General features: G+C 47.6%; 1 protein-coding gene across 1 annotated transcript in view; it reads right to left on the minus strand.

Annotated features, from left to right (window-relative positions):
* tbx4 (T-box transcription factor 4) overlaps positions 1–24,600 on the minus strand; it is a 159,623-nt gene that overhangs the window by 58,828 nt on the left and 76,195 nt on the right. The window contains exon 3 of the mRNA XM_072470230.1: positions 1,926–2,045. Coding sequence (XP_072326331.1) covers positions 1,926–2,045 — 120 coding nt within the window. The remainder of the gene's footprint in view (positions 1–1,925; positions 2,046–24,600) is intronic.

Consider the following 24,600-nt stretch of genomic DNA (forward strand, 5'->3'; position numbering starts at 1 on the left):
AATAAAATAATTTATTTCATTCACATACAGAGCAGAACATACGTACTTATATTTATTATTTCATTATTTTGTTGGGTTTGTTATTTGCAGCCTGTTGGCTTGTTTTGATTTGTGATTATGTTTGTTGTGTGAATATGTAAATGCTTCAATGGAATACTTTTCACAAAAACATTAATATTCATGAGCTGTGGAAGTCGCTGGCAAGGCCAACAATTTTGCCCCTTCATAACTGTCCTTGCGAAGGAGGCGGAGAACCACCACAGACCATGGGCTGGATTCTCTATTTGGGAGACTATGTGCTGACGCCGGCGTGGGAACGGTGGCGTTTTATGTCTGGAAAAACGGCGCAAAACCTCCACTGATCCTCCGCCTGGTGGGGGACTAGTAGGCACGCAACGTAAAGCCCCCGGCTCTAGCTGCGGATATGGCCGGAGAAGTGCCGGGTCCGTGGCCGTGCATGCGCACGGCAGCGGCCTGCAGCAGACGCGCCGTGCAACATGGCGGCGGCTGCGGGCGGACCCGGCCTGCCAAATAATGTCCCACTTTGGCCAGGCGTGTCACCCCTGGACCACCCCCCACCAGTGTCCCCAGCCCCCGCCAAAGCCTCCCCTACCCGCAGATCGCCGCCCCCCCCCTACTCCCTCCCACTGTGGCGGCACACCGGGTTCCCGAGAAAAAATAGCACACTTGCCCCATGCCATCGGGAACTCGGCCCATTGGGGGCGGAGCATCGGGGGAGGGCCTCAGGTAATGTCCTGAGGCTGTCCCGACGGTGTGTGGCGTACTCTGCGAGCACGCTGTTTTGGAGGGGGCGGAGCATCGCCAAAGCTCCGCCGCCCCCGATTTCGGCACTAACGGGGATGCAATTACAGTGTTGGGGACTGGAGCCTCCCGACCCATATGTTGTGGGTTCACTCAGTGCTGTTTGGAAGAGAGTTCCGGAATTTTGGCCCAGCAGCAGTGAAGAAAAGGTAATCTAGTTGCAAATTCAGGCTGATGTGTAACATGGAGGGTGCTGCTCGCATGCAGCTGCTGCCCTTGTCCTTCCGAGCCACGGGTTAGGAAGGTGCTGCTGAAGGAACCCTGGTGGGCTGCTGCAGTGCATCATGAATAGAACAGAGAACATAGAACAAAGAATGATACAATAAAGTGCACACTGCTGGTGGTGGAGGGAATAAAAGTTTAGGTTAGTGGATGAGCTGTTTATCAAGCGAGCTGCTTCGTCAGGGGTGCTGTTGAAATTCTTGAGTGTTGGTGGAGCCGCACTCAGACAGAATTTTGAGTTCACCAATCAGAGTATGGAGTCACACTGTTGCTGAGGTCATGGGCCCAATTTTAGTCTGATCCACTCAGCGGGAAACTGGCCCGAAAGGTTTAAAAGCTGCTCAAACCCTGTACTGTTCAGAGCAAACTCGGGTATAGTGTAAAACTCCAAAGGGTCAGTTTTGCAGCAGGATGGGTTTATTCTCCACGTCTCCAGGAGAGATTAGAGAAGCTGGGATTGGCCTGCACACAGCAAAGAAAAGTAAGGGGAGATTTAGTAAAGGTGTTCAAAATTATTTTGATAGAGTAGATGTGGTGAAACTGTTTGCACTGGCAGCAAGATCGGTAACCAGAGAACACAGATTTTAAATAATTTGCAAAAACCCCCCCGGGAGGAGATGAGGAGAATTTTGTAGCCACATTGCTATGCTCTGGTATGCATTGCCGAAATGGAAGATGGAAGAAAATTAACATTTAACTTTCAGAAGGGAATTGGATAAATACTTTAAAAATGAAACATTTTGAAGGCTATGGAGAAAGAGAAGAGAGTGGGGTTTATGGGACAGTTCTTTAAGGGAGAGGCACAGACGTGATCGGCTGAATGGCCTCCTTCTGTGCTTTAAGATTCTCTCATTTCTAGGGGTAACTTTTCAAACACTCACCATTTGTTATCACAGAACTTATAACGATGGTCATCGGCAGGCACAATGTCGATCAGCAGAATGTACTTTGTTTTGGGATTCATCCCTGTAACCTTCACCTTGTAACTTGGAAACATCCGCCTAGAGACAATCAGAAAGAGGCAGGTTACAAAGCAACACGGAGGTTCTAAATCCTGATTGCACCCAGTTGATCCAAAAACTACTCCCTCAGCAGAATTGGGACAAATTTCTGCAGCTTCATACCATAAAGCATTCACCTCATCAACTGCAGCAGTTCAACAAGATGGACCGCCGCCACTTTCTCACGGGCAACCAGGGATGGGCAATAAATGGCGGCCTTGAAATTGATACCAGAAAAAAGAGGATAGAATACAGCTTACAAAGATTAAATTATGAACAAAGTCTCCCTTGAACCGGGAGCACAGCAGTTAGCACTGTTGCCTCACAGTGCCAGAGACCCGAGTTCAATTCCCGGCTTGGGTCACTGTCTGTGCGGAGTCGGCATGTTCTCCCCGTGTCTGCGTGGATTTCCTCCGGGTGCTCCGGTTTCCTCCCACAGTCCAAAGATGTGCTTGTTAGGTGAATTGGACATTCTGAATTCTCCCTCCATGTACAAGAAAAGATGCCAGAATGTGGCGACTAGGGAATTTTCACAGGAACTGCATTGCAGGGTTAATGTAAACCTACTTGTGACACTAATAAAGATTATTATTACATTTTAAAAATTATGGGATTGATCTAATTGAGGTGTTTGAAATGAATAAAAAGTGTTTTAGGGCAGATAGAAAAGGCTATTTCCTTTAGTGAGGGAATCCAGGGGTAGACCAAACCTTAAAATGAGGGTTTAGCCATTCATCGGGAAACCTTGTTCACACAAATGGGAAGCTAAAATACTCTACCCAAAATCTGCTGAACCTAGGTGAGTTGAAAATTTCAAAGCACATCACTAGATTTTGTTTGACTAGGATATTAAGAGTTCTGGAATGAAGACAAGTAAATGGAGTTAAGGTAAAGTTCCGCCGTGATCTAACTTTTAAAAAATATATATTTTATTACAAACGTATCAAACCATGAACAAACATGTATCAGGTTACAGCGAATAAACACCCCGGGAAAAATACTTCCCAGCAATCAACTGTATAGTCAGTACGGATTTTAACCCTTTTTCACCCCCCCCCCCCTCGCCCGCGACGAACAGCCCCTGAAACACGGTCACAAATATCCCCACTTTTCCTCAAACCCCCCTGAAGAGCCCCTTAACTCATACTCAGGAAGTCGTACAGATCAGCCAACCATACCGCTACCCCCAGTGGCGATGCCGTCCGCCAGTCCAGCACAATTCGCCGCCGTGCAATCAGAGAGGCAAAGGCCACGACATCGGCCTTCCTCCTCTCCATGAGCTCCGGCTTCTCTGAGACCCCAAATATCGCCACGAAAGAGTCCGGGTCCATCTCCTCCTCCACTATCCTGGCTAAGACCGTGAACACACACGCCCAGAATCTTCCCAATTTTTCGCAACCCCAAAACATGTGCGCATGATTCACTGGCCCCCGCCCACACCTTTCACACTCATCTGCTAACCCATGAAAGAAGCCACACATTTTCGCCTGAGTCATATTCTCCCTGTGCACCACCTTAAACTGTATCAGGCTCATCCTTGCACAAGAGGAGGTCCCGTTTACCCTACGCAGTGCCTCACTCCATACTGTATATAGCCCCAATTCTTCCCTCCCCTTCTGCCATGATCTAACTTAATGACAGAAAGGATTGAGGGGCTGAATGGCCTTGTTCTTATGTCCCCATTTAAATGAACAAAGTGATATTAGTGGACAAAATCTCAATGGATTCACATGCTAGTCTTTTACCCTCTAATTTATCAATGTAATTAGCCTTTTTAAAATAAACACCTGCATTGAAGTAGCAGATAGAAGAATATCATGTGGAGCCCATAACTTTTGTCCATTAATATCATCCACAATTATTTCTGAGTTCATGAAAGAGGAGGTGTGCTTGATTGACTTGAATCCCTGGACTAAGGAGGGATGAAATATGACAAGGTTTCTGCATTGTCCAGTGCTGTTTAATGGCTCATAAGCACTTGCGATTGTCCAGTAAGGACAAGGTTCGGGTTTGGCTATAATTCACCTCCTGGTTGATAAACCATCCACTCGCTTCATCTAAAAAATTATTGGTTCAGTAAGGTCTCACAGGCAGAAATCATCCCTGATAAAACATCAGTGAATGCTTTGACCAGAGGAAGAGAGAAATGGGAAGAACCTTTTGCATTTATAGACTGCCTTACACAGACTCAGGACATCTCAAAGGGCTTTACCACCAATGAAGTGACTTTCAAGTATAGTCGTTGCAATGTAGGGGTTGTGCCAGTCAGTTTGCATTACCACAAGCTCCCACAAACAGCAATGTGAGAATGACCAAATAATTTGTTTTAGAACTGATGGTTAAGGAATAAATTATTGACAAGGACATCAGGGAGAATTTTCTGTGTTTTTATTCAGAGCAGCACCATAGGACTGTTCACATCCATGGGACCTTAGTTTAACAGCTCACCCAAAAGACACCCCCCCCCCCCCCCCCCCCCGACTGCAGCACTCCCTCGGTACTGACCCTCTGACAGTGCAGCACTCCCTCAGTACTGACCCTCTGACAGTGCAGCACTCCCTCAGTACTGACCCTCTGACAGTGCGGCACTCCCTCAGTACTGACCCTCTGACCGTGCAGCACTCCCTCAGTACTGACCCTCTGACAGTGCAGCACTCCCTCAGTACTGACCCTCTGACAGTGCAGCACTCCCTCAGTACTAACCCCGTGACAGTGCAGCACTCCCTCAGTACTGACCCTCTGACAGTGCAGCACTCCCTCAGTACTGACCCCCTGACAGTGCAGCATTCCCTCAGTACTGACCCTCTGACAGTGCAGCACTCCCTCAGTACTGACCCCCTGACAGTGCAGCATTCCCTCAGTGCTGACCCTCTGACAGTGCAGCACTCCCACAGTACTGACCCTCTGACAGTGCAGCATTCCCTCAGTGCTGACCCTCTGACAGTGCAGCACTCCCTCAGTACTGACCCCCTGACAGTGCAGCATTCCCTCAGTACTGACCCTCTAACAGTGTGGCGCTCCCTCAGTACTGACCCTCTGACAGTGCGGCGCTCCCTCAATACTGACCCTCTGATAGTGCCGCACTCCCTCAGTATTGGCCCTCTGATAATGCAGCTCTCCCTCAGTACTGACCCTCTGATAGTGCAGCACTCCTCAGTACTGACCCTCTGACAGTGCAGCACTCCCTCAGTACTGACCCTCTGATAGTGCCGCACTCCCTCAGTATTGGCCCTCTGATAATGCAGCACTCCCTCAGTACTGACCCTCTGATAGTGCCGCACTCCCTCAGCATTGACCCTCCGATAATGCAGCATCCCTCAGTACGGGGGAACCATCAAGACGGATTATGCGCACAGATCTTGTGAGTGGGATTACAAACCTACGGATTTGTGACTCAGAAACCAAAGAATTTCCCATTGAGTTTCTGCAGGTTCAGGGCTGAAGGATTAAAGGGATCAGAAGGGAAAGAACTTGGATAGATGTAGAAACCTGCACACTGAAATTGAAGGCGAGGAACAGAGAAAGCATGGAAAGGAAGAGGGAGGAGAGGCCGGCAGTGGGGGCAGCTAATGAGACGTACAACCAGGAGAACGTCACGCTGACCAGGATTTATTACACCTGGCTTCTGGAAAATAATTTGTAGCTCAGCCCACATGCCTGAAGTTAGCAGCTAAAGTAGCCTGGCCTTATAAATTTTAAGTGCTTTTTTAATGGCAATAAAAAGAGTGGAGGCATGTGAAATTCATATTGTTGACATATCTGGACATTTTTAAGTGGGTTCACACAGAACTCAAGTAGCAGAATTATAGTCGGCTGAAGTAGCTGAAAGTAACAGAGCTTTTCCAGAGTGGAAATGCTGGTAGAGTTTAGAGGGCGAACATGCTGCCCAGATTACCAACCCATCTCTGGTTTTCATTTTGTAAGCTTTTATTAACACCCGTGTCGGGATTTTAACTAACCTTGACCCACTACGAATTTTCTGGAACCTGCCCTTGAATGTGAAGTGGTTGAAATGTGTCAGTTATACTTGGAGATTTCAATTAATAAAAATGTTTTACGGGCTTTTTTAAAACCCCTTCATTTCACTTCTCAACGCAATTCTGCAGGACAGTTGATTATTTTGATAGGGAGGTTCCTGTATGACAGCACTCCAGAGATAAGTTTTAAATGTTTTCTTAGCATTAAGCTTATCTTTTACTTCTCTACACCAGCATCATTCCAGATGGCTCACAAGCCTTGTGCCACAGTTAAAGTAAGTCATTTGTGATCAACCATCGCCTGATTGTTCACCTGGCAACAGAGCTACCACAGTAGGCTTGTCTCCTCACCTGCCAGTGTCGGTGCCATTGTTGGTACCAGTGCCAGTGCTGGTGACAGTGTTGGTGCCAGTGCCAGTATCAGTCCAAGTCTCATGACTGTCACTGATTCTTAACCATGATCTGATTCAATAACGGCGGAGTTTGGGAGGAATGGGTAACTTTGGACCTTTGGTTCCCACAGCGCTCCAGAGTTCTCCTCACCTGTTATCTCGGTCTTTGCCGACTAATTGATGCAGATTGATTGCTACAATCCGTCAATAACTCTATTAATGTATCATGTGACTAGCAGGATGATGGAAGGTGAACGGGACAAACCTTGGTCTTTATTCGCCTACAAATAAATTCCTGTGTCCCTCAGGATGTTGAGCAGAGTTCAATGGGTGCTGGGTCTGTGAGATCAGTGTGTCTCAGCGCTGAGCTGCTTTCACACTCTGTCTCTTGCACTCTCTGCACCAGCATTGCAAATCAACGTCTGATTTTTGAGCTAGTGCCAGTACCCAGAACGCGAACAACAAACACAAAAGCAAAATACTACAGAAGCAAGTACGGTCACACAGGTTAACCCTGCTTCTCACTCCACACTTGCTACCAGATTGCTATTCCTAGTGGGAGGAATTCTCCAGAGTTCCCAGTGAGGTAGAGAATCCCGTGTTAGTGAAGAAAACGAGATCTGCACCCGCCATTTGCATCCACTTAGCGGCCTGGCACCATATTTTCTGGGCCTATGTGGATTCTCCGGTCCTCTGCGGTAATCACATGGGTGTGAATTACTACAGGCCCTGACATGGTGGACCTTGTGGTAGGCTAAGGGAGTTGCCCCAAAGTCCATCCAAGGGTCCCCCCCCCCCCGCCTCGCCGCCACAATGCAAGACCAATGCTAAATATCATCTTTGATTGACAGCTCCGGGGCCACTTCAAACAGAATTAATTGCTTTCCAATCACCTCCCTTCACACTTGAGTGACTTTGAAGTGGTCAGCTGAAAATTGATAGCACTTTACTCTGTTTGAATTGATTGATGTTTGCAAACATTGTAGTTAGAGCACTTCAGAGCTACTCACGCGTGAAGGAAGATGAATGGAGCAAAGATAACAGGCGGGATTCTCTCAGTCTGGGGCCGGGCCGGAGTATCCCCGTGACTGGTGTGAATCGCATGTGCGCACTGGCACCGGTGCATCCCGCGGCGCCCAGTTCGTACTGGGATCCGCAGCTGGAGCGGCGTGAACCGCTCCAGTGCCCTGCTGGCCCCTTTCGCGGGCCAGAATTAGTCGTCAGGTCGGCCCATTTACGATGGCGTGGACGCTCTGCTGCGGGATTAGAGAATCCCGCCCAACAGCTGTGTGTGTGCAAGTTGTCAATCGCAGCCTAGTAAGGGAAATAGATGAATGGCTTGCAGGTCAAGGATCTGAGGGGGTATAAACACTGGCTGCTTTTCTCTTTGCAGGCATTGACACGTGATGCTTCCTCTGTCTGAGCCAGCAGCTGTATGCCAGGTGAGTTTTAAAGCAGTGATTTTTTTTCACTGCCTCTGTCTGGACTGCTCTCTAGCTTCCAGACACAGGTCTCTTTTCTGGGGGGCTTCTTGACAGGAGTCTCTTTGCTGAGGGCCTGTGCGGGGATCTATTTATTTAGAGGGCCTTGCGGGGGGGGGGTCTCTTTATTTAAGGGGTTTCTGGGGTTCTGTTTATTTAAGGGGTCTCCGAAGGGTCTGTTTATTTAAGGGATCTCCGAAGGGTCTGTTTATTTAAGGGGTCTCTGGGGGGTGTCTCTCTATTTAGGGGGTCTTTGTGGGGGGGTCCCTCTATTTAGGGGGTCTCTGTGGGGGGTCCCTCTATTTAGGGGGTCTCTGTGGGGGGTCTCTCTATTTAAGGGGTCCCTGTGGGGGGGTCCCTCTATTTAGGAGGTCTCTGTGGGAGGGGTCTCTCTATTTAAGGGGTCTCGGTAGGGGGTCTGTCTATTGAGGGATTTCTGTGGGAGGTCTCTCTCTATTTAAGGGGTCTCTCTGGGGGGTCCCTCTATTTAGGGGGTCTCTGTGGGGGGTCTCTCTATTTAGGGGGTCCCTGTGGGGGGGTCCCTCTATTTAGGGGGTCTCTGTGGGAGGGGTCTCTCTATTTAAGGGGTCTCTGTGGGGGGTCTGTCTATTGAGGGATTTCTGTGGCAGGGGTCTCTCTATTTAAGGGGTCTCTCTGGGAGGGGGTCTCTCTATTTAGGGGGTCTCTGAGGGGGTCTCTTTATTTAGGGGATTTCTGGGGGTCTATTTATTTAGAGGGCCTCGTTATGTGGGCGCTCCTCTATTTAGGGGTCTCTGTGTGGGGGTCCCTCTATTTTGTGGGTCTCGGTGGGGGGGTCCCTCTAGTTAGGGGGTCTCTATGGGGGGCTCCCTCTAGTTAGGGGGTCTCTATGGGGGGTCCCTCTAGTTAGGGGGTCTCTATGGGGGGTCCCTCTAGTTAGGGGGTCTCTATGGGGGGGTCCCTCTAGTTAGGGGGTCTCTATGGGGGTGGTACCTCTAGTTAGGGGGTCTCTGTTGGGAGGTTCATTCAGTTAGGGGATCCCTGGGGCGTTTCCTATTAATCGGGTCCCTGGAGGGGGGGGGGTCTCCCTATTAAGAGGTTTCATAGGGAGTTCTCCCTATTAAGGGTGTCTTTTTAGGGGTTTCCCATTTTAGGGGGTCAGTGGGGAATCTGTGGGGGGATCTGGTAGAGGAGGGGTAGGCAGGTCATGTATTGTGGGGGGGGGGTTGCCCTCGGGGACAACTCCGTTAAGATGTAACTCCCTTGGCCACCGCGAGGTTCACCATGCCAGGTTCACATTGGGTGATACCTGTAGTCATCTCCGCTCAGTTGATTCCCGACCCTGGGGAGTAGAGAATCGGGGAGGAGCGGAGGGTACGGTGCCAGACCACTGAATAGGTGCAAATGGGTCATTAAGAGTCATTTGCATCATCCTGCTGGCACGCAAGCCCGAACCCTGATCCCATCGCCAGTGTGTGTGTGTGTGTGTGTGGGGGGGGGGGGAGTCGGAGCTTTGCAATCGGGCCGGCTCCCACCGGCGCCAATCCCGATTTTTCGATTCTCCACTGCATCAGGGACCCCCCTACAGGCGGCGGAGAATCCACGCCATAATCACCCAAAGGAGAATTTCACCCAGCATGTTCTGCTTTTACAACAACATCTTGCATTTATATAGCACCTTTAATAATGTAACGCATTCTGAGATAATTATCGCCCAAGCCCTCAGTAGCAGAGGATGTGCCAAGCATGAAGTTAGCTGATTCGGTTCAACACACATTCTGCTCACTGTCCCATTTCGCTCACACTCAGACTTTGACAGAACAGAACACGTGCTGGTGATAAGACCAGGAAGTTTCTGTATAATCTCGAAAGCTCCTTCATTGCCAAGTGGGCTGGAAAAGCAAAATGTCAACATTTTAAAGCAGACTGCTGATAAAATTAGAAGTGCTACCGACGGGGGAGAATTTCACTGATACTTTTCTGTGAATGCTTTGCGGCAATTCCTTGCTGATCACCCTGTGATTTAACAATTCTTGTTGCACCAAAACCTTTGTCTTGGCCACACCTGGGCAGACAAGTGAGTCAGCATCCTGCCTGGGGACCTGTGTCCCTGCTGCTGCGTGACTGTGCCCCATAGATTTACAGGTCTAACCTGGGGTGGGTGAGACAGTTTGCTGTTTCCTCTACCTCCTCCCACCCCCCCCAATCATTTACTCAAAAGTGTCCGACCATTGCCTGTTCCCCGTGTTTCAGTGACTGAGATGTTAGCCATGGTTCAATGGGTACCACTCGTGCCTCTGGAACAGTAGCACAGTGGTTAGCACGGTTGCTTCACAGTGCCAGGGTCCCAGGTTCGACTCCCGCTTGGGTCACTGTCTGTGCGGAGTCTGCACGTTCTCCCTGTGTCTGCGTGGGTTTCCTCCGGGTGCTCCGGTTTCCTCCCACAAGTCCTGAAAGGCCTGGGCCGGGATTCTCCGAGCCTTCGCGCTGCAATCGCGCTCGGCGCGGGGGCGGAGAATGGGGCGTCAGACCTGCGATTGGGTCCGACGCCTTCAACGCCAATCGCGCGGTCGACGTGGCGCCGGTCAGGGGGCCATTGAAAGAGGCCCCTGCGGCGATCCTCCGCCAGCAACTGGCCAAGTTCCTGCCAGCGTGGTTTACTCACGGTCCACCTGTGGTTCCCCCCACCCAATTCGCTGGAAAGGCCCCCTGCCCCCCCTACTGCTGGAAAGGCCCCCTGCCCCCCCTCACAATCGCTGGAAAGGCCCCCTATCTCCCTCCCAATTGCTGGAAAGGCCCCAACCCCCCCATCCCCCCAATTGCTGGAAAGGCCCCCTGCACCCCCCCCCCCCCCAATCGCTGGAAAGGCCCCCTATCCCCCCCCCCCAATTGCTGAAAAGGCCCCTAACCCCCATCCCCCCAATTGCTGGAGAGGCCACCTACACCAGTAGTGATTCCCGCTTATATAATAATAATAATAATCACTTATTGTCACAAGTAGGCTTCAATGAAGTTACTGTGAAAAGCCCCTAGTCGCCACATTCTGGTGCCTGTTTGGGGAGGCCGGTACGGGAATTGAACCCGCGCTGCTGCCTTGTTCTGCATTACAAGCCAGTTACTTAACCCACTGTGCTAAATCAGCCCCTAAGCTTGGGTGCCAGGCTCAAAGCGGCCAGAGAATCATCCCCAATGTTTCATCAAAAGACAGCTCCTCGGCCAGTGCAATGCTGCCCCAGTACTTCACTGCTTGTTAGATTAGTTGCCTAGTGCGTCTCAAACCTACAACCTTCTGACTCGAATCTTGACTGCTACAACTGAGCTAAACTAACCTGAAATTCGCATGAGCTGCTTCTAATTTCACATCAAGCATAAGAGACCATCCCATGCCTGGAAATTCTCTGGCTTTTCCAATTCCTAAATCCAAGCTAATCACAGACCAAAGAGAAAGATTCAACTCAGTGAGTCAGTATCAAAGCAAATTGCTTTATAAAAGATGGAAATGAAGGAAGTTGATTTTGTACAGCACCTTTCATAGACTCAGGACATCCCAAAGTGACTTACAGCCAATGAAGTACTTTTTGAAATGTAGTCACGTGGTAAGGCAGAGCAGTATTTTTCAAACTTTTTTTCCCAGGACTCACTTTTACCAACCGGTCGACCTTCATGACCCATGCCGGCCGTCCTTCACATCCCACGTCACGTTCGCTTCCCTTTAATGTGATAGGTGAGCCTGCTTGGTCCTCACAACCTCACTCCAATTAGGTTCACAGGAGGAGAGGGCAGTGCACAATCAGGTGCAGAGTTTAGCCTGTTCCTTTGTGCCGTCTTCATCTTGGTGAGGACAGAAATTCCAACCTCGCACATGTAGGTCGTCGTGAAGGGCAATAGCAACAAAATGCTTGTTTTTCTCAGCACTGGATATTCCTTGGAGATGCTACTCCAGAATGCTGCCAACCTCATGGACTTCTGGCGTGTTTTTAATGTGCTGTCACAGGTGAGGCGCAGAAGTTCAGTCTCTTCATTTGGAGTCAGCTGTAAGTTAATAATTGATTCTGGGGTCTCAAACTCAAAAGGATTTTTCACCCACCGCCTCTCTTTCAAAATCTGAAACTTGTCTCGAAAATAACAGCAAAAATTGTTCAGAAGCGCAGCCAGATGCAACTGAATAAGGCTTGCCAGTCAATTGACAGTTCCCTTACTAACACTGTTTTCTTCAATGTGTTGTAGCAGTGTGGGGAACATGTAGTAGCTTTGGCTTTGTACTCGCACTTGCCAAACTTCCAATGACTTTTGGAAATTATCTATTTTTTCACTGTGCCGAAAGCCATCATCATCTTTCCCTTGTAATTTAAGGTTCAGTTCATTTAGAATTGAAAAGATGTCTGCAAGGTAAGACAACGTTAGCATCCAACTCTCATTTGCCAGTACTTCCCTGCATATAACACACTTGGGCTTTGCATCCTGATTTGCATTGGCACAATTAACAAAACCAAATCATCTTTATACTGCTTTGTTCCCGATTTCAGTTTTGTCTTAATGAGTTGTTCACCAGATGCCCTGAAGCTCTGTATACAGCTCACACCAGCACTGCTTTGTCCTGCCGTGGACTCTCCTGGGCAGCTCACACCAGCACTGCTTTGTTCTGCCGTGGACTCTCCTGAGCAGCTCACACCAGCACTGCTTTGTTCTGCCGTGGACTCTCCTGCGCAGCTCACACCAGCACTGCTTTGTCCTGCTGTGGACTCTCCTGCGCAGCTCACACCAGCACTGCTTTGTCCAGCCGTGGACTCTCCTGAGCAGCTCAAACCAACACTGCTTTGTCCAGCCGTGGACTCTCCTGGGCAGCTCACACCAGCACTGCTTTGTCCTGCCATGGACTCTCCTGAGCAGCTCACACCAGCACTGCTTTGTTCTGCCGTGGACTCTCCTGAGCAGCTCACACCAGCACTGCTTTGTCCTGCTGTGGACTCTCCTGCGCAGCTCACACCAGCACTGCTTTGTCCTGGCATGGACCCTTCAGAACAGCTCCCTCCAGCAGACTCAGTTGTGAGATCCTGGCCTGTTTGTGTCTCTGGCCCTCTCTTCCTTATTACAAAATATTCCATCTTTAGTTCTGTTGCTTGCTTGCTGGCTCCTACAAAATGGAGGAATCTCTCCTCCATGATTTCGCACCCAAAACATGTATGTACTGGGCTTGTGATGTCAGTGTACATGCCAGGTGCATGACTTGCTCTCTGCTACCGCTTCTGGTAGGAAGACTAGTCGCGGCCAGCATTCTCAACTTAAAAGCAGGTTGCGCCTGCTGGGCACTTCTCCCGTGATTGGGAACGCCTTGACCAATCATTCCGCAACCTATCGCTTCGCAACCCTCCTGACACCCGCCTCCGACCCACCCGTGGGTTGCGACCCGCAGTTTGAAAAGCCATGATGTGGAGAAGTATAAATTAAGGTGCATTGAAGTAGTTTCAACTTTTGGTGGGGTATAAAATTCATGGTAGAGAATTGGCTGCACCCAAAACTCTGCTCTCCCCATCCCAGCCTGTACAATCCCCTCCCCCAACCCCATCGCATAGATGCTCTCAACCTTTCATCTCTATTAACTTCTATTGTAGGTGTACATCCAGCAATCACACATCACTACCTGCACTAACCCTCCCTCTGCCAGTTTCAACACATCCCGCTTGTAAACACTCTCCTACAATGACCTGTCCAAACAAGCAGCCTGTCTAAAAAAACCCGAATAGCACCTCCCATCCTATTCCAACACCCTGCCATGTTCCACTAATTCCCCCCCCCCCCTCCCCCCCCACACACACAGTGCAAGCCATCCTCAATGTCCAACATTCTTGTCTGTTCCAGCCCCCGCCTGCTTGTATCAAGCCCCTCTGCGTGTACCAGTCCCCCTCCTCAGTCCCAACAAAGTTTAATTTTTGCCCCATTCATCACTATAGAAAACTATAACACACACATTGCAAAGCTCTCTCTCGGCATTAAAACATCCTGCTTTCTGTCTGGCTCCTAATTAGTTGATGGCGTCGTCAGAAAACAGGCTACTACTTAATCCCAGGCCCCACAGTTTTCCAGCACCAGGTTTAAACCTATCTGAATCCTTCAGTCACATTTGATCCTGTATATTGCCCCAACAGGCTCAAATCCTTTTCAACCACATGAACCTTGCTTTTCACTTCTGTGTAAATGTGCTGTGTTAAACTGATCACCAATCAAATGCTTTTCTAATCTAGTGACAACAGTCAAAAAATATTACCCTCCCTCTTGGTAAGGAACAGAATTATGGCAGCTACAATTCACACAGCAAGATTCCACAAACAGCCATGTGAAAATGGCCAGATCATCTGTTAGTGATGTTAGTTGAGGTATGAATTTTGACCAGGACACCGGGGGTAGCTTCACTGCTCTGCTTTGAAATAGTGGCTTTGCAATCTTTTCCTTTCACCTGTGGAGGGTGGACAGGGGGGGGGGGGGGGGGGGGGGGGGCGGATTTCTTGGCTCATCTGAAAGATAGCACCTCTGACAGGGTAGCACCCCCTCTGTGCCAACCAGATGTGTCAGACCTAGAGCATATATATGCTCAAACCTCTGGAGGAGGTCTTGGAGCAGTGACCTTCGAACAGAGAGGCAGGCTTGCTAGCCACGGTGCCATGGCTGACATCAAGTACGTTGCAGAGGGGAAGATGGAGAATTTGAAAGTCTAGGCAAAAACGAGCTGAGAGTTTTCATTGTTGCGGCTGCACAAAATCACACAGCAGGGCCAAGAAGCAGTTTGCACAGTGTTGAGTTTAGGTATCTTTCGGATAAATTAACCAATTGCTTTTAGAAGCTTTAATTTTATGGTGTTGTTTTGGTTGCACTTGGAGCGGCTCTGCTTTTAGTGCCTTCTCATGGATTTTTACTTTAACACAAAACGTTTTGAGAAGATCAAAGGTGGGGGTGGGGATGGGGGTGGGGGTGGATGTTCCCGACAGTCTATTCGTTCTTAAGTATTTAAATGCTTTCAGTCTCTTCCTCTTATCACTTCTCTTCTACCAGTCCTTCTGGTGCTGTGTATACAGTGAGAATCATTCACTTTGAAGTGCTGGATTAGAGTGCGCCAGAGGCAATTCTCATAATAACAAACAATACCAGTTCAACGGGAGTTCTTGCCTCATGTTAATTTCTCAAATCCAACTTCACTGTCACTAACACAAGCAAAAGAAGTGAACTCTCTGGGTGTGAGGGGCTATTGTCTGCAAACACATTAATTTGACGTCAGGCCCGTGACCTGTGGACAAGATGCTTTTTGTGCTCTGCTGGAATCTGTGAGGTTAAGAAATTAATTCTTCGGGTTTCCAACAAGACATTGGTCGCATGGATTTCAGACTCTCTCATTCGCATTATGTGTGAGGGCTGGAATATGCATTTGCTTCATGCTTTTTGACTGCCCTCCCCAGGCTATTTATTTTTCTCCTCTCTTTTAACTCCCCTCCCCATGTCATTAACCGGCAATCTCCCACCCCACCCTCTCCGAGTGAGAGGACATTCACGTACCTGCACTTCAGACACCTGTCAATACAATCATTTCTTGGCATCTACTGAGAGCATCTCCCAAGGCTGATTACCTTTACTAATCCCGAGCCCCCAATTTAATAATAATCTTTATTGTCACAAGTAGGCTTACATTAACGCTGCAATGAAGTTACTGTGAAAAGCCCCTAGTCGCCACATTCCGGCGCCTGTTCGGGTTCACGGAGGGAGAATTCAGAATGTCCAATTCACCTTTTCAATTCAAGCACGTCTTTTGGGAAGACTCCAGAGCGCCCGGTGGAAACCCACGCAGACACGGGGAGAACATGCAGATAGTGACTCAAGCCAGGAATCGAACACAGGATCCTGGTGTCGTGCTGACCACGGTATTTGGGGGAGTCTCTGCCAGACTGGATCCATCACTGCCCAGTGACAACCATGATTGGCAACTGGCCTTTGGGGGTTCCTGTGCGATGAGCTGGGACCTGATTCTTCTATCGATCATTTACTGCTGATAGGGTTAATGAACGAGAGTGGAATGAAGCTCATGTAGATTTTCCAGCATGGACGAGTTGCTTCCATGGTGTAGACTCCCTGCGATTTTCTGTAGTCATAGAACCATGGAACTCCTACTGTGCAGAAGGAGGCCATTCAGCCCATCGAGTCTGCACCAACCCTCTGAAAGAGCACCCTACCTCGGCCCACTCTCCTGCCCTAACCCCGTAATCCCACAACCTCACCTAGCCTGCACATTTTTAGACTTAATCCTACCTCAGGTGATGTAGTCTCACTCCCTAACTTCTCCTGAAGAAGCATCATATCACATCGATGATTCCAAAAGGTTAATGTCAGTGAAAGGGTTAAGTGCGATGGTACATTTTATTTTTTCTCTTGTTTTATTACCCATGTGGTAAGTGTCCCATTTCTACCTAGGCCTGAACCCTGTACACCAACCATTCCATCCTCATTCTGCTACAATGAAGTGGCTTCATGCCTGGCTATTCTGGAGCTTCTAACCACAACAGAGACATGCTGTGCCCACTCGGCCGCCTGCAAGCCTTTCTTCAGCCTCTGGAACCAGACACAGTTCTTCCTGGTGAATGTCCGCATGGTAATGACATTCACAAAGTACCGGTCTGTATCAGGAAAATGTATCCAGCACTTCCCTCGATTTACACAAGGGATAGAATGTAGAGCATTAAACATTCCTAACTCCCTCCCTTTCCTGATCAGGATAATGAATTTTGAAAACTAGTATCCAGGAGTGAAACGTTCTCCCTCCCGGTAACCAACGATTAACACTTCAGATGAATCATTACCTGATCCTAGTGTCACTCTAGAGCAAGTTTATAGGAATAGGATGGGAATAGAGGGATACGGACCCAGGAAGTGTAGAAGATTGTAATTTAGTCGGGCAGTATGGTCGGCACGGGCTTGGAGGGCCGAAGGGCCTGTTCCTGTGCTGTACTTTTCTTTGTTCTTTGTTCTTTTGTTCAAGTTTATATTCCAGTTTACCATTACAAGTCAATCTTACTATATGGAAATCTTACCCGACATTTAATTCTAATCCAAGGATAGATGATTTGGCAAGTCTGCTCTAAAGTTCTCTCATCAAAACAGTGAATACTGAAAGAATACAGGCATGGAAGTCAGTATCTGAATGAGAAAACAGTTTAACCTTTTGGGTTACAGATTTTCATCATCTACTATTTTACGTTTGGGCTCTGGCAGTTATTTCAGTTTCTAGCAGTAATAAGGAAAGGAAAATAAATAATTTGCATTTGTCTAGCACACTTCACAACCTCAGGACATCCAAAAACCAACAAAGTACTTGATAAAGTGCAGTTACTGCAGTAATATAGGAAACTCAACATGGTAAGGCCCCTCAAGAGGCAATGTGATAATGGCCAAATAATGGTTTTTAATGATGTTGGTTGAGGTGTAAATATTTGGCAGAACACTGGAAAGAAATATCCTCCACTTTGCTCAGATGGTGCAGTTGGATGTTTTGCAGAGAGCAGAGCGGGCCTTGGGTTAATATCTCATCAGAAAGTGGATAAGGATAGCAGTGACAGAAATGATGTTACTGAGTTATTGGCCTCACCCGAGTTCAAATTCCTCTTTCTGCTATTTTAATGGAGGTGTCAAACCTGTTAAACAAATTGACACAAATGCATCCAGCATGAAAAGGATGAAACGTCCATTCTAGTACAATCATCACATTTATGATATCTTCCACAGAATCCCTACAGTGCAGAAGGAGGCTATTCAGCTCATCGAGTCTGAAAGAGCACCCCGCCTGAGCCCACTCCCCCTTCCTATCCCTGGAACTCCACCTAACCTGCACATACATCTTTGGATACTAAGGGGCAATTTTAACATGGCCAATCCACCTAACCTGCATATCTTTGGACTGTGGGAGGAAAGCAGAGCACCCAGAGGAAACCCATGCAGACACAGGAAGAACGTGCAAACTCCACACAGTCATCCAAGGCCGGGATTGAACCCGGGTCCCTGGCGCTTTGAGGCAGCGTGCTAACCATTTTGCAGCAAGTGTTGTTCAAATTGTCCATTCCCCCTCTCAGATTTTACTGAACCACGAACTATCATACCCTTGGTGGAAGGAGGGGAAATTTCTCTTTTCTTCTGCTGAAAGATGAGTGAGTGACTGAATGCCGCAGTTTACTGTGATTCACTGCCTTTCCCAGGCAAGCCACTGTCTGGTTCCACCCTGAATTATGGTGACTGGCTATCGGTTGACAAACATCACGGTAATTATCAGGCCTCCCTTAATGCAGAACGAAAAATAAAGGGCTAGATCTGGTAAAAGCCATAAACATCAATGATTAGTTGCTCTTTATAATGAGGCCTGTAGCTGTGCGTTGTTTGAAGGTAGGATGATATTGTCAGTGCATTTTTAAAGTTATTGTGCTGATGCTTTGTCACAAAGACATTTTGAATTACAAGCCAGTGAGTAAAAGCAATCGGCTGTCCAACTAAGACATCACAAGACAGAGAAGTCTTAGGTTTGATGTCCATTCTGTATCTGGTTAGCTGGGATAACATGGTACAATAGGTCTTCAAGTTGGGAAGGATGAAATCACTCAGAGTCCCTCACAGTTCAGGGTGAAATGATTGCTGCAGACAAGTGGATGAGTATGGACATCATGGCAGGATCCAGGTTGGACTTGGCCATTACTGGTGCTGCAGTACATTTGGACAGCCTGCTAGCCCTCCTTCTCGTGACTTCAAAAACGTATGTGTTTGATGACTTGATCCGATGCATGGTTAATGTTGCTACTAGGACTGGCTGTTTTTTCTTCGTCATTATCTTGTTTTATTTCTGCAATTCTTTCTCCTTCAAGTATTTATTCAATTCCTTTTTGAAAGCCACTGTTGAATCTGTATCCACCACCCTCCCTGCCATCGGCACTTTCCAAATCCTAATCACTTGGTTAAAAAAGGTTTCCTACAGTCATTCTGCCAATCACCTTAAATCTATACTGATAGAAGGGGCAGCATGGTGGCACAGTGGTTAGCATTGCTGCCTCCGGCGCTGAGGACCCTGGTTCGAATCCTGGCCCTGGGTCACTGTCTGTGTGGAGTTTGCACATTTTCCCCTGTGTCTGTGTGGGTTTCACCCCCACAACCCAAAGATGTACAGGCTAGGTGGATTGGCCTCACTAAATTGCCCCTTAATTGGAAAAAATAATTGGGTACACTAAATTTTTTTTTTAAATAAAAAAAGAATCTATACTGATAGAAATGGTTTCTTTTTGTTTAATGATAATGATGATGATGATGATGATAATGTTTATTGTCACAAATAGCTGGCTTTTAAAGCAGACCAAGGCAGGCCAGCAGCGCGGGTTCAATTCCCATACCAGCCTCCCCGAACAGGTGCCGGAATGTGGTGACTAGGGGCTTTTCACAGAAACTTCATTTGAAGCCTACTTGTGAAAATAAGCGATTTTCATTTCATTTTCATTTCATTTTTCATTTCAATGAAGTTACTGTGAAAATCCCCTAGTCACCACATTCCGGCGCCTGTTCGGGTCCACAGAGGGAGAATTCAGAATGTTCAATTCATCTAACAAGCACATCTTTGGGGACGTGTGGGAGGAAACCGGAGCATCCGGAGGAAACCCATGCAGACAAGGGGAGAACGTGCAGACCGTCCGTACAGACAGTGACCCAAGTGGGAATCAAACCTGGGACCCTGGAACTGTGAAGCAACAGTGATGACCACTGTGCTACTGTGCAGGGTTTGATCTAAACCCTTTGTGATTTTAAGCACACCTATTAGTTTTCCTTCTCTGCTCTGAGGAGATCAATCACAGCTCCTTCCATCTATCCACATAACTGAAGTACCTCATCCTTGAAACCACTCTGCTGGATCTCTTCTTTACCCTCTCCAAAGTCTTCATATGCTTCCTAAATTGTGGTGCCCAGAATTCGGCACAACAGCCCAGCTGAGACTGAATGAATATTTCACGTAGGTTTTGTAAACTTCCTGGGCGGAATCTCCATCGGCGGGATCCTCCGTTTCGCCGGCAGCGCACTCACGCCCGGGGATTTCCCGACGGCGTGGGGGTGACCACACTGGGAAATCCCATTGGCCGGCTGCCCGGATAGATAATCCCGCCCCTTGGCTTTTGTACACCTAAATCCCAGGATCCCATATGCTTTATTATCCTGTACTGCCACCTGTCAAGATGTGTGCACTGACAATCCTCGGGTCTCTCTGTTCCTGCATATTTTATGTATTATTATTAGGATTCTAGAATTATATATTTTAACCAGGGAATTCAGTTGGGAAAATATATTTATTCAAAGGAAAGTCAACGCTACACGTCCCTGGTTAAACTGGAACTCTCTCCCACAGAGAGCTGGAAGCTCAACTGAAAATTTTAAGTCTGCGATGAATAGATTTTTGTGGTGAAGGATATGGAAAGAAGGCAGTTCAAAGGAGTTGAGATACATCAGCCATGATCTAATTGAATGATAGTACATGCTGGAGGGACAGAAGTACTTACTCCTGTTCCTAAGTCCCTACTGCATAAAAAGCTACTATAAGAAAGGCATGTATTTTCCTCTAGGTGCCAAGTTAAGGAAATATTCTTCTACTATTTTGAAATAAATCTGGTGTTTTTCCTTGGTGTCCTGGCCAATATTTATCCCTCAATCTATATTAAAAAAACAGAACATTTAGTCATTAAAACATTGCTATTTGTGGGAGATTGTAGGGTGCAAGTTGTATTTACTACATTAGACTCCAAACCTTAATTGGCTGAAATACACTTTGAGACATCCTCAGGTTATGAAAGGTGATATATAAGAAATGCAAATCTTTCTTATATAACTGTTATTGATTTATAAAACTAATTTTTTTAAACATTGGGCAGAATCTTACCAGAATTTGGCAACTTGCCAGGCCCACATAGAAAACTGGTGGGGAACTCTCCGGTTGTACAGACCAGTTTTCTATTCAAATCTTGAGCTTCTTTGCCAAAGAAAAGTGAGTGGGCGGGGTTTGGTTTAGCACAGGGCTAAATAGTTGGCTTTAAAGCAGACCAAGGCAGGCCAGCAGCGTGGGTTCAATTCCCATACCAGTCTTCCCGAACAGGCGCCGGAATGTGGCGACTAGGGGCTTTTCACAGTAACTTCCTTTGAAGTCTACTTGTGACAATAAGTGATTTTCATTTCATTTTCATTTACGCCATCACTCTGGCATCACTCTTTGAGCCGAGAACCAACTCCAAACAGATTGGGGAGCCCTTCACCAGCTCTGCAGTCTAACCACCCCCAGCCCACATCATGGAGTCTCGGGGGCTCCCCACCCCCCACTGACAATCATCGCTGCATCCCCCACCCCCACACTCAGTGGTCGTTCTCCTCCCCCACCCCCACACACATACACCCTCTCCCCACCCTTCACGGGTCTCCCACTAGGGTCCACACCTGGCACTGCCAGCCTGGTCAAGCGGCAGTGCCAGGACAGTGCTCTCCCAGGCCTATAGTTACCTCAGTGCCTCTAGAGGGATCCCCTTGACTGCCTCACACCTGGCCGAGGCTGTTGCGAACCGAGCCAACATGATGCCACGTCAGTGAGTTCTGACTATTTATGATGGGGAAATATGGTGGGAGGAGAGGCCGCTAAGTAAGTTTATTGAAATGAGGTTCACGCCCACGTCAGCGGCCCAGCGACACAGTGATTAGCACTGCTACCTCCGAGTGCCAGGGACCCGGATTCGATTCCGATTTTGGATGACTGCCTGTGCGGAGTCTGCACGTTCTCCCCGTGTCTGCGTGGGTTTCCTCCGGGTGCTCCGGTTTCCTCCCACAGTCCAAAGATGTGCAGGTTAGGTGGATTGGCCATGCTAAATTGCACCTTAGTGTCCAAAGGTTAGGTGGGCTTCACCGGCTAGGGAAAATCGGGAAATGCGATCCCTCTGGCGAGAATCGGGCTTCCCGATTTTCTTGGGATTTTCCGCCCTCACATTTCCGCCCTCACGATCCTGCGGGTGGCGAGTGCGGGCTCAAGATTCCACCCAATGCTTGCATCACACACTGCACAGTCTGTGCATCTGGCTCCCTGGACTACGTCCAACCAGTGAATGTGCATTAGCCTGAAAACTATGGAATATATTTTCACTGAAACCGGCTCAGATTTAACAGGCACAAAGCTGACGGAGCAGCAAACCAGAGACCAGCAACAAGCTGCTTAACATCTCATTCCCATTGAGTGTTGTGGAATTGTTGGAATGATAAGTCTCAGTTCTAAAAAACACTATTTCTGTAAGTACAGTCTGACATGAGAGTGAGAGAAAAGCTACAGAAATATTGATGTTGTAAGATGAGACTAAATTATATAACAGTAGCAAGGCGGTGACCTTACAGAGGTGTACAGCATTATAAACATAACGGAAAAGATAGAGGTAGTGAATAACTTCACATTAAACCATGGCAATAGGGTGAAGGGACAGAGGCTCAAGCTGGTAAAAAAACTAATTCATGTCAGGTGGTTCTTGACATTGAGGGTGATCAATGCGGGGAATAGATTTCCAGGGAGCATAGACGAGGCAAAAATTCTAGAATGGTCTGAGAAACTCCTGCAATGAGGAATGGTGTGGTCATTCTGAATCAATGAGCTGCGATATTCCAAGTGACCATCCTCATCTCTTCTGGGGAAAAGGTCCACGCCCAATCCTCTCGGTTTCTGTGCAATCTACTCCTATAATTTCCGAGGGAAATTCCAGAAAAAGATTCCCTGACTCAAATCAAATGTTGTCTGAACAAAATTCGACAATACTTATTCTGTTATTTCAATATTCCAATCCAGATGTGACAGCCCCACGGTTCCAGCGCCATTATTGTTGCAGTGTCCCATGGAGAATTTAATCAACTTTGAGGATAGATTGGAGAGGTTGGGAGTATTCTCCTTGGAGAGGTAGAAGGCTAAGAGGTGATAGAAATTATCCAAAATTATGAGGGGGCTGGACATGAGGGGAGAAACTGTTCCCCCTCGTAAAAGGGTCAAGAACGAGAGGGCACAGATCAAAGGTGATTTGCAAATGTGAGGTGAGAAAAAACATTTTCTTTTTTTTTAATTCAGAGTACCCAATTCATTTTTTCCAATTAAGGGGCAATTTACTGTGGCCAATTGACCTACCCTGCACACCTTTTGGTTGTGGGGGCGAAACCCACGCAAACACGGCGAGAATGTACAAACTCCACACGGTCAGTGACCCAGAGCCGGGATCGAACCTGGGACCTCGGTGCCATGAGGCAGCAATGCTAACCATTGTGCCACCGAGCTGCCCGAGAAAAGACATTTCCACACAGCGAGTGGTTTGGGTCTGGAATGCAATGTCTGAGAGTTTGGTGGAGGCAGGTTCGATCAAGGCTTTCGAGAGGGTATTAGATTATTATTTGAATGGAAACAATGGGCAGGGGTGCGGGGAAAAGGCAGAAGAATGGCACTAAGTCATGATGCTTGTCTGGAGGGCCAGTGCAGACCCGATAGGCCAAATGACCTCCTTCTGCGTTGTAACAATTCTGTGACTCCGTGATTTTGTATTTACTTGTAACCTCTGTGGGTTTCCTCCCGCAGTCCAAAGATGTGCAGATTAGGTGGATTGTCCATGTTAAGTTGCCCTTAGTGTCCAAGAGGTTAGGTGGGGTTACTGGGTTATGGGGATAGGGTGGAGACGTGGACTTAAGTCGGGGGCTATTTCAGTGGGCCGGTGCAGACTCGACGGGCCGAATGGCCTCCTTGTGCTCTGTAAATTCCATGATTCTATGAACTTCAGTCCAATCCCCCATAAATTACCAATCCTCATTCAGCTCTTTTTTAATTTTGAGAACGCAACCTAGCCTTTTTAGATTCCATTGTTCAAGTAGTGGAAAAAGACTGGGCAGTTTATACTGAAATTTCTATTTAATTTCATTGAGAATTTGTTCAGGATATTCACCAAGGTTGATGAATGTAGGTTAAAGGAAGAGGCAAATGATTAGGGCTTTAAGTTAAATCTTTATAAGTAACCAGTTAGGCCTCGACTGGAGTACTGTATTGTGTCCAATTCTAGGGACCACGCTTTAGGAAGAATGTCCAGGTCTTGGGGAAGGTTCAGAATAGATTTACTAGAATTGCACATATTTGAGGAACGTCAGGTATGTGGAGAATTACAGAAACTGGGATTCATCATCTTAAAGCACTGAAGCTTCAGTTTTCTAAATTCTGAAGGATTTTGAAATAGGGAGAAGCGGTTTCTACTGGCAGGAGCATCAGGAACCAAAGGTCACATACTTTAATAAATTGGCAAAAACAAAACAACGGGAAGATGAGGAGAAATGTTTGACACGATGTTATGAGCTGGAATGCACTGCCTGAAAGACTGGTGGAAGTAAATTCTCTAGCAATCTTCATAAGGGATCTGGATGAATTGGAAAAAAAAACGCTGGGCTACAGGGTAAGAGTGGGAGAGTGTTTGGAAAACACGGACAAAGAACCAGCACGGACGGGTGGGCTGAATGGCCTCCTTCTGTATGATTCTATGATTAGAAATGAATCGTAGGAAATGAGAGGGGGAATTTGAAATAAAAAAAAACCAACTCAGCTTTTTAAATCTGTTTTTGCAACAAGCACGGTGCTTCCAGACAAAATAGCTCCCAGCTCCCTTCAGAGGTTGCCTCACAATCCCTG

Source organism: Scyliorhinus torazame, chromosome 12, assembly GCF_047496885.1.
Source record: "Scyliorhinus torazame isolate Kashiwa2021f chromosome 12, sScyTor2.1, whole genome shotgun sequence".
Taxonomy (NCBI): Eukaryota; Metazoa; Chordata; class Chondrichthyes; order Carcharhiniformes; family Scyliorhinidae; genus Scyliorhinus; species Scyliorhinus torazame.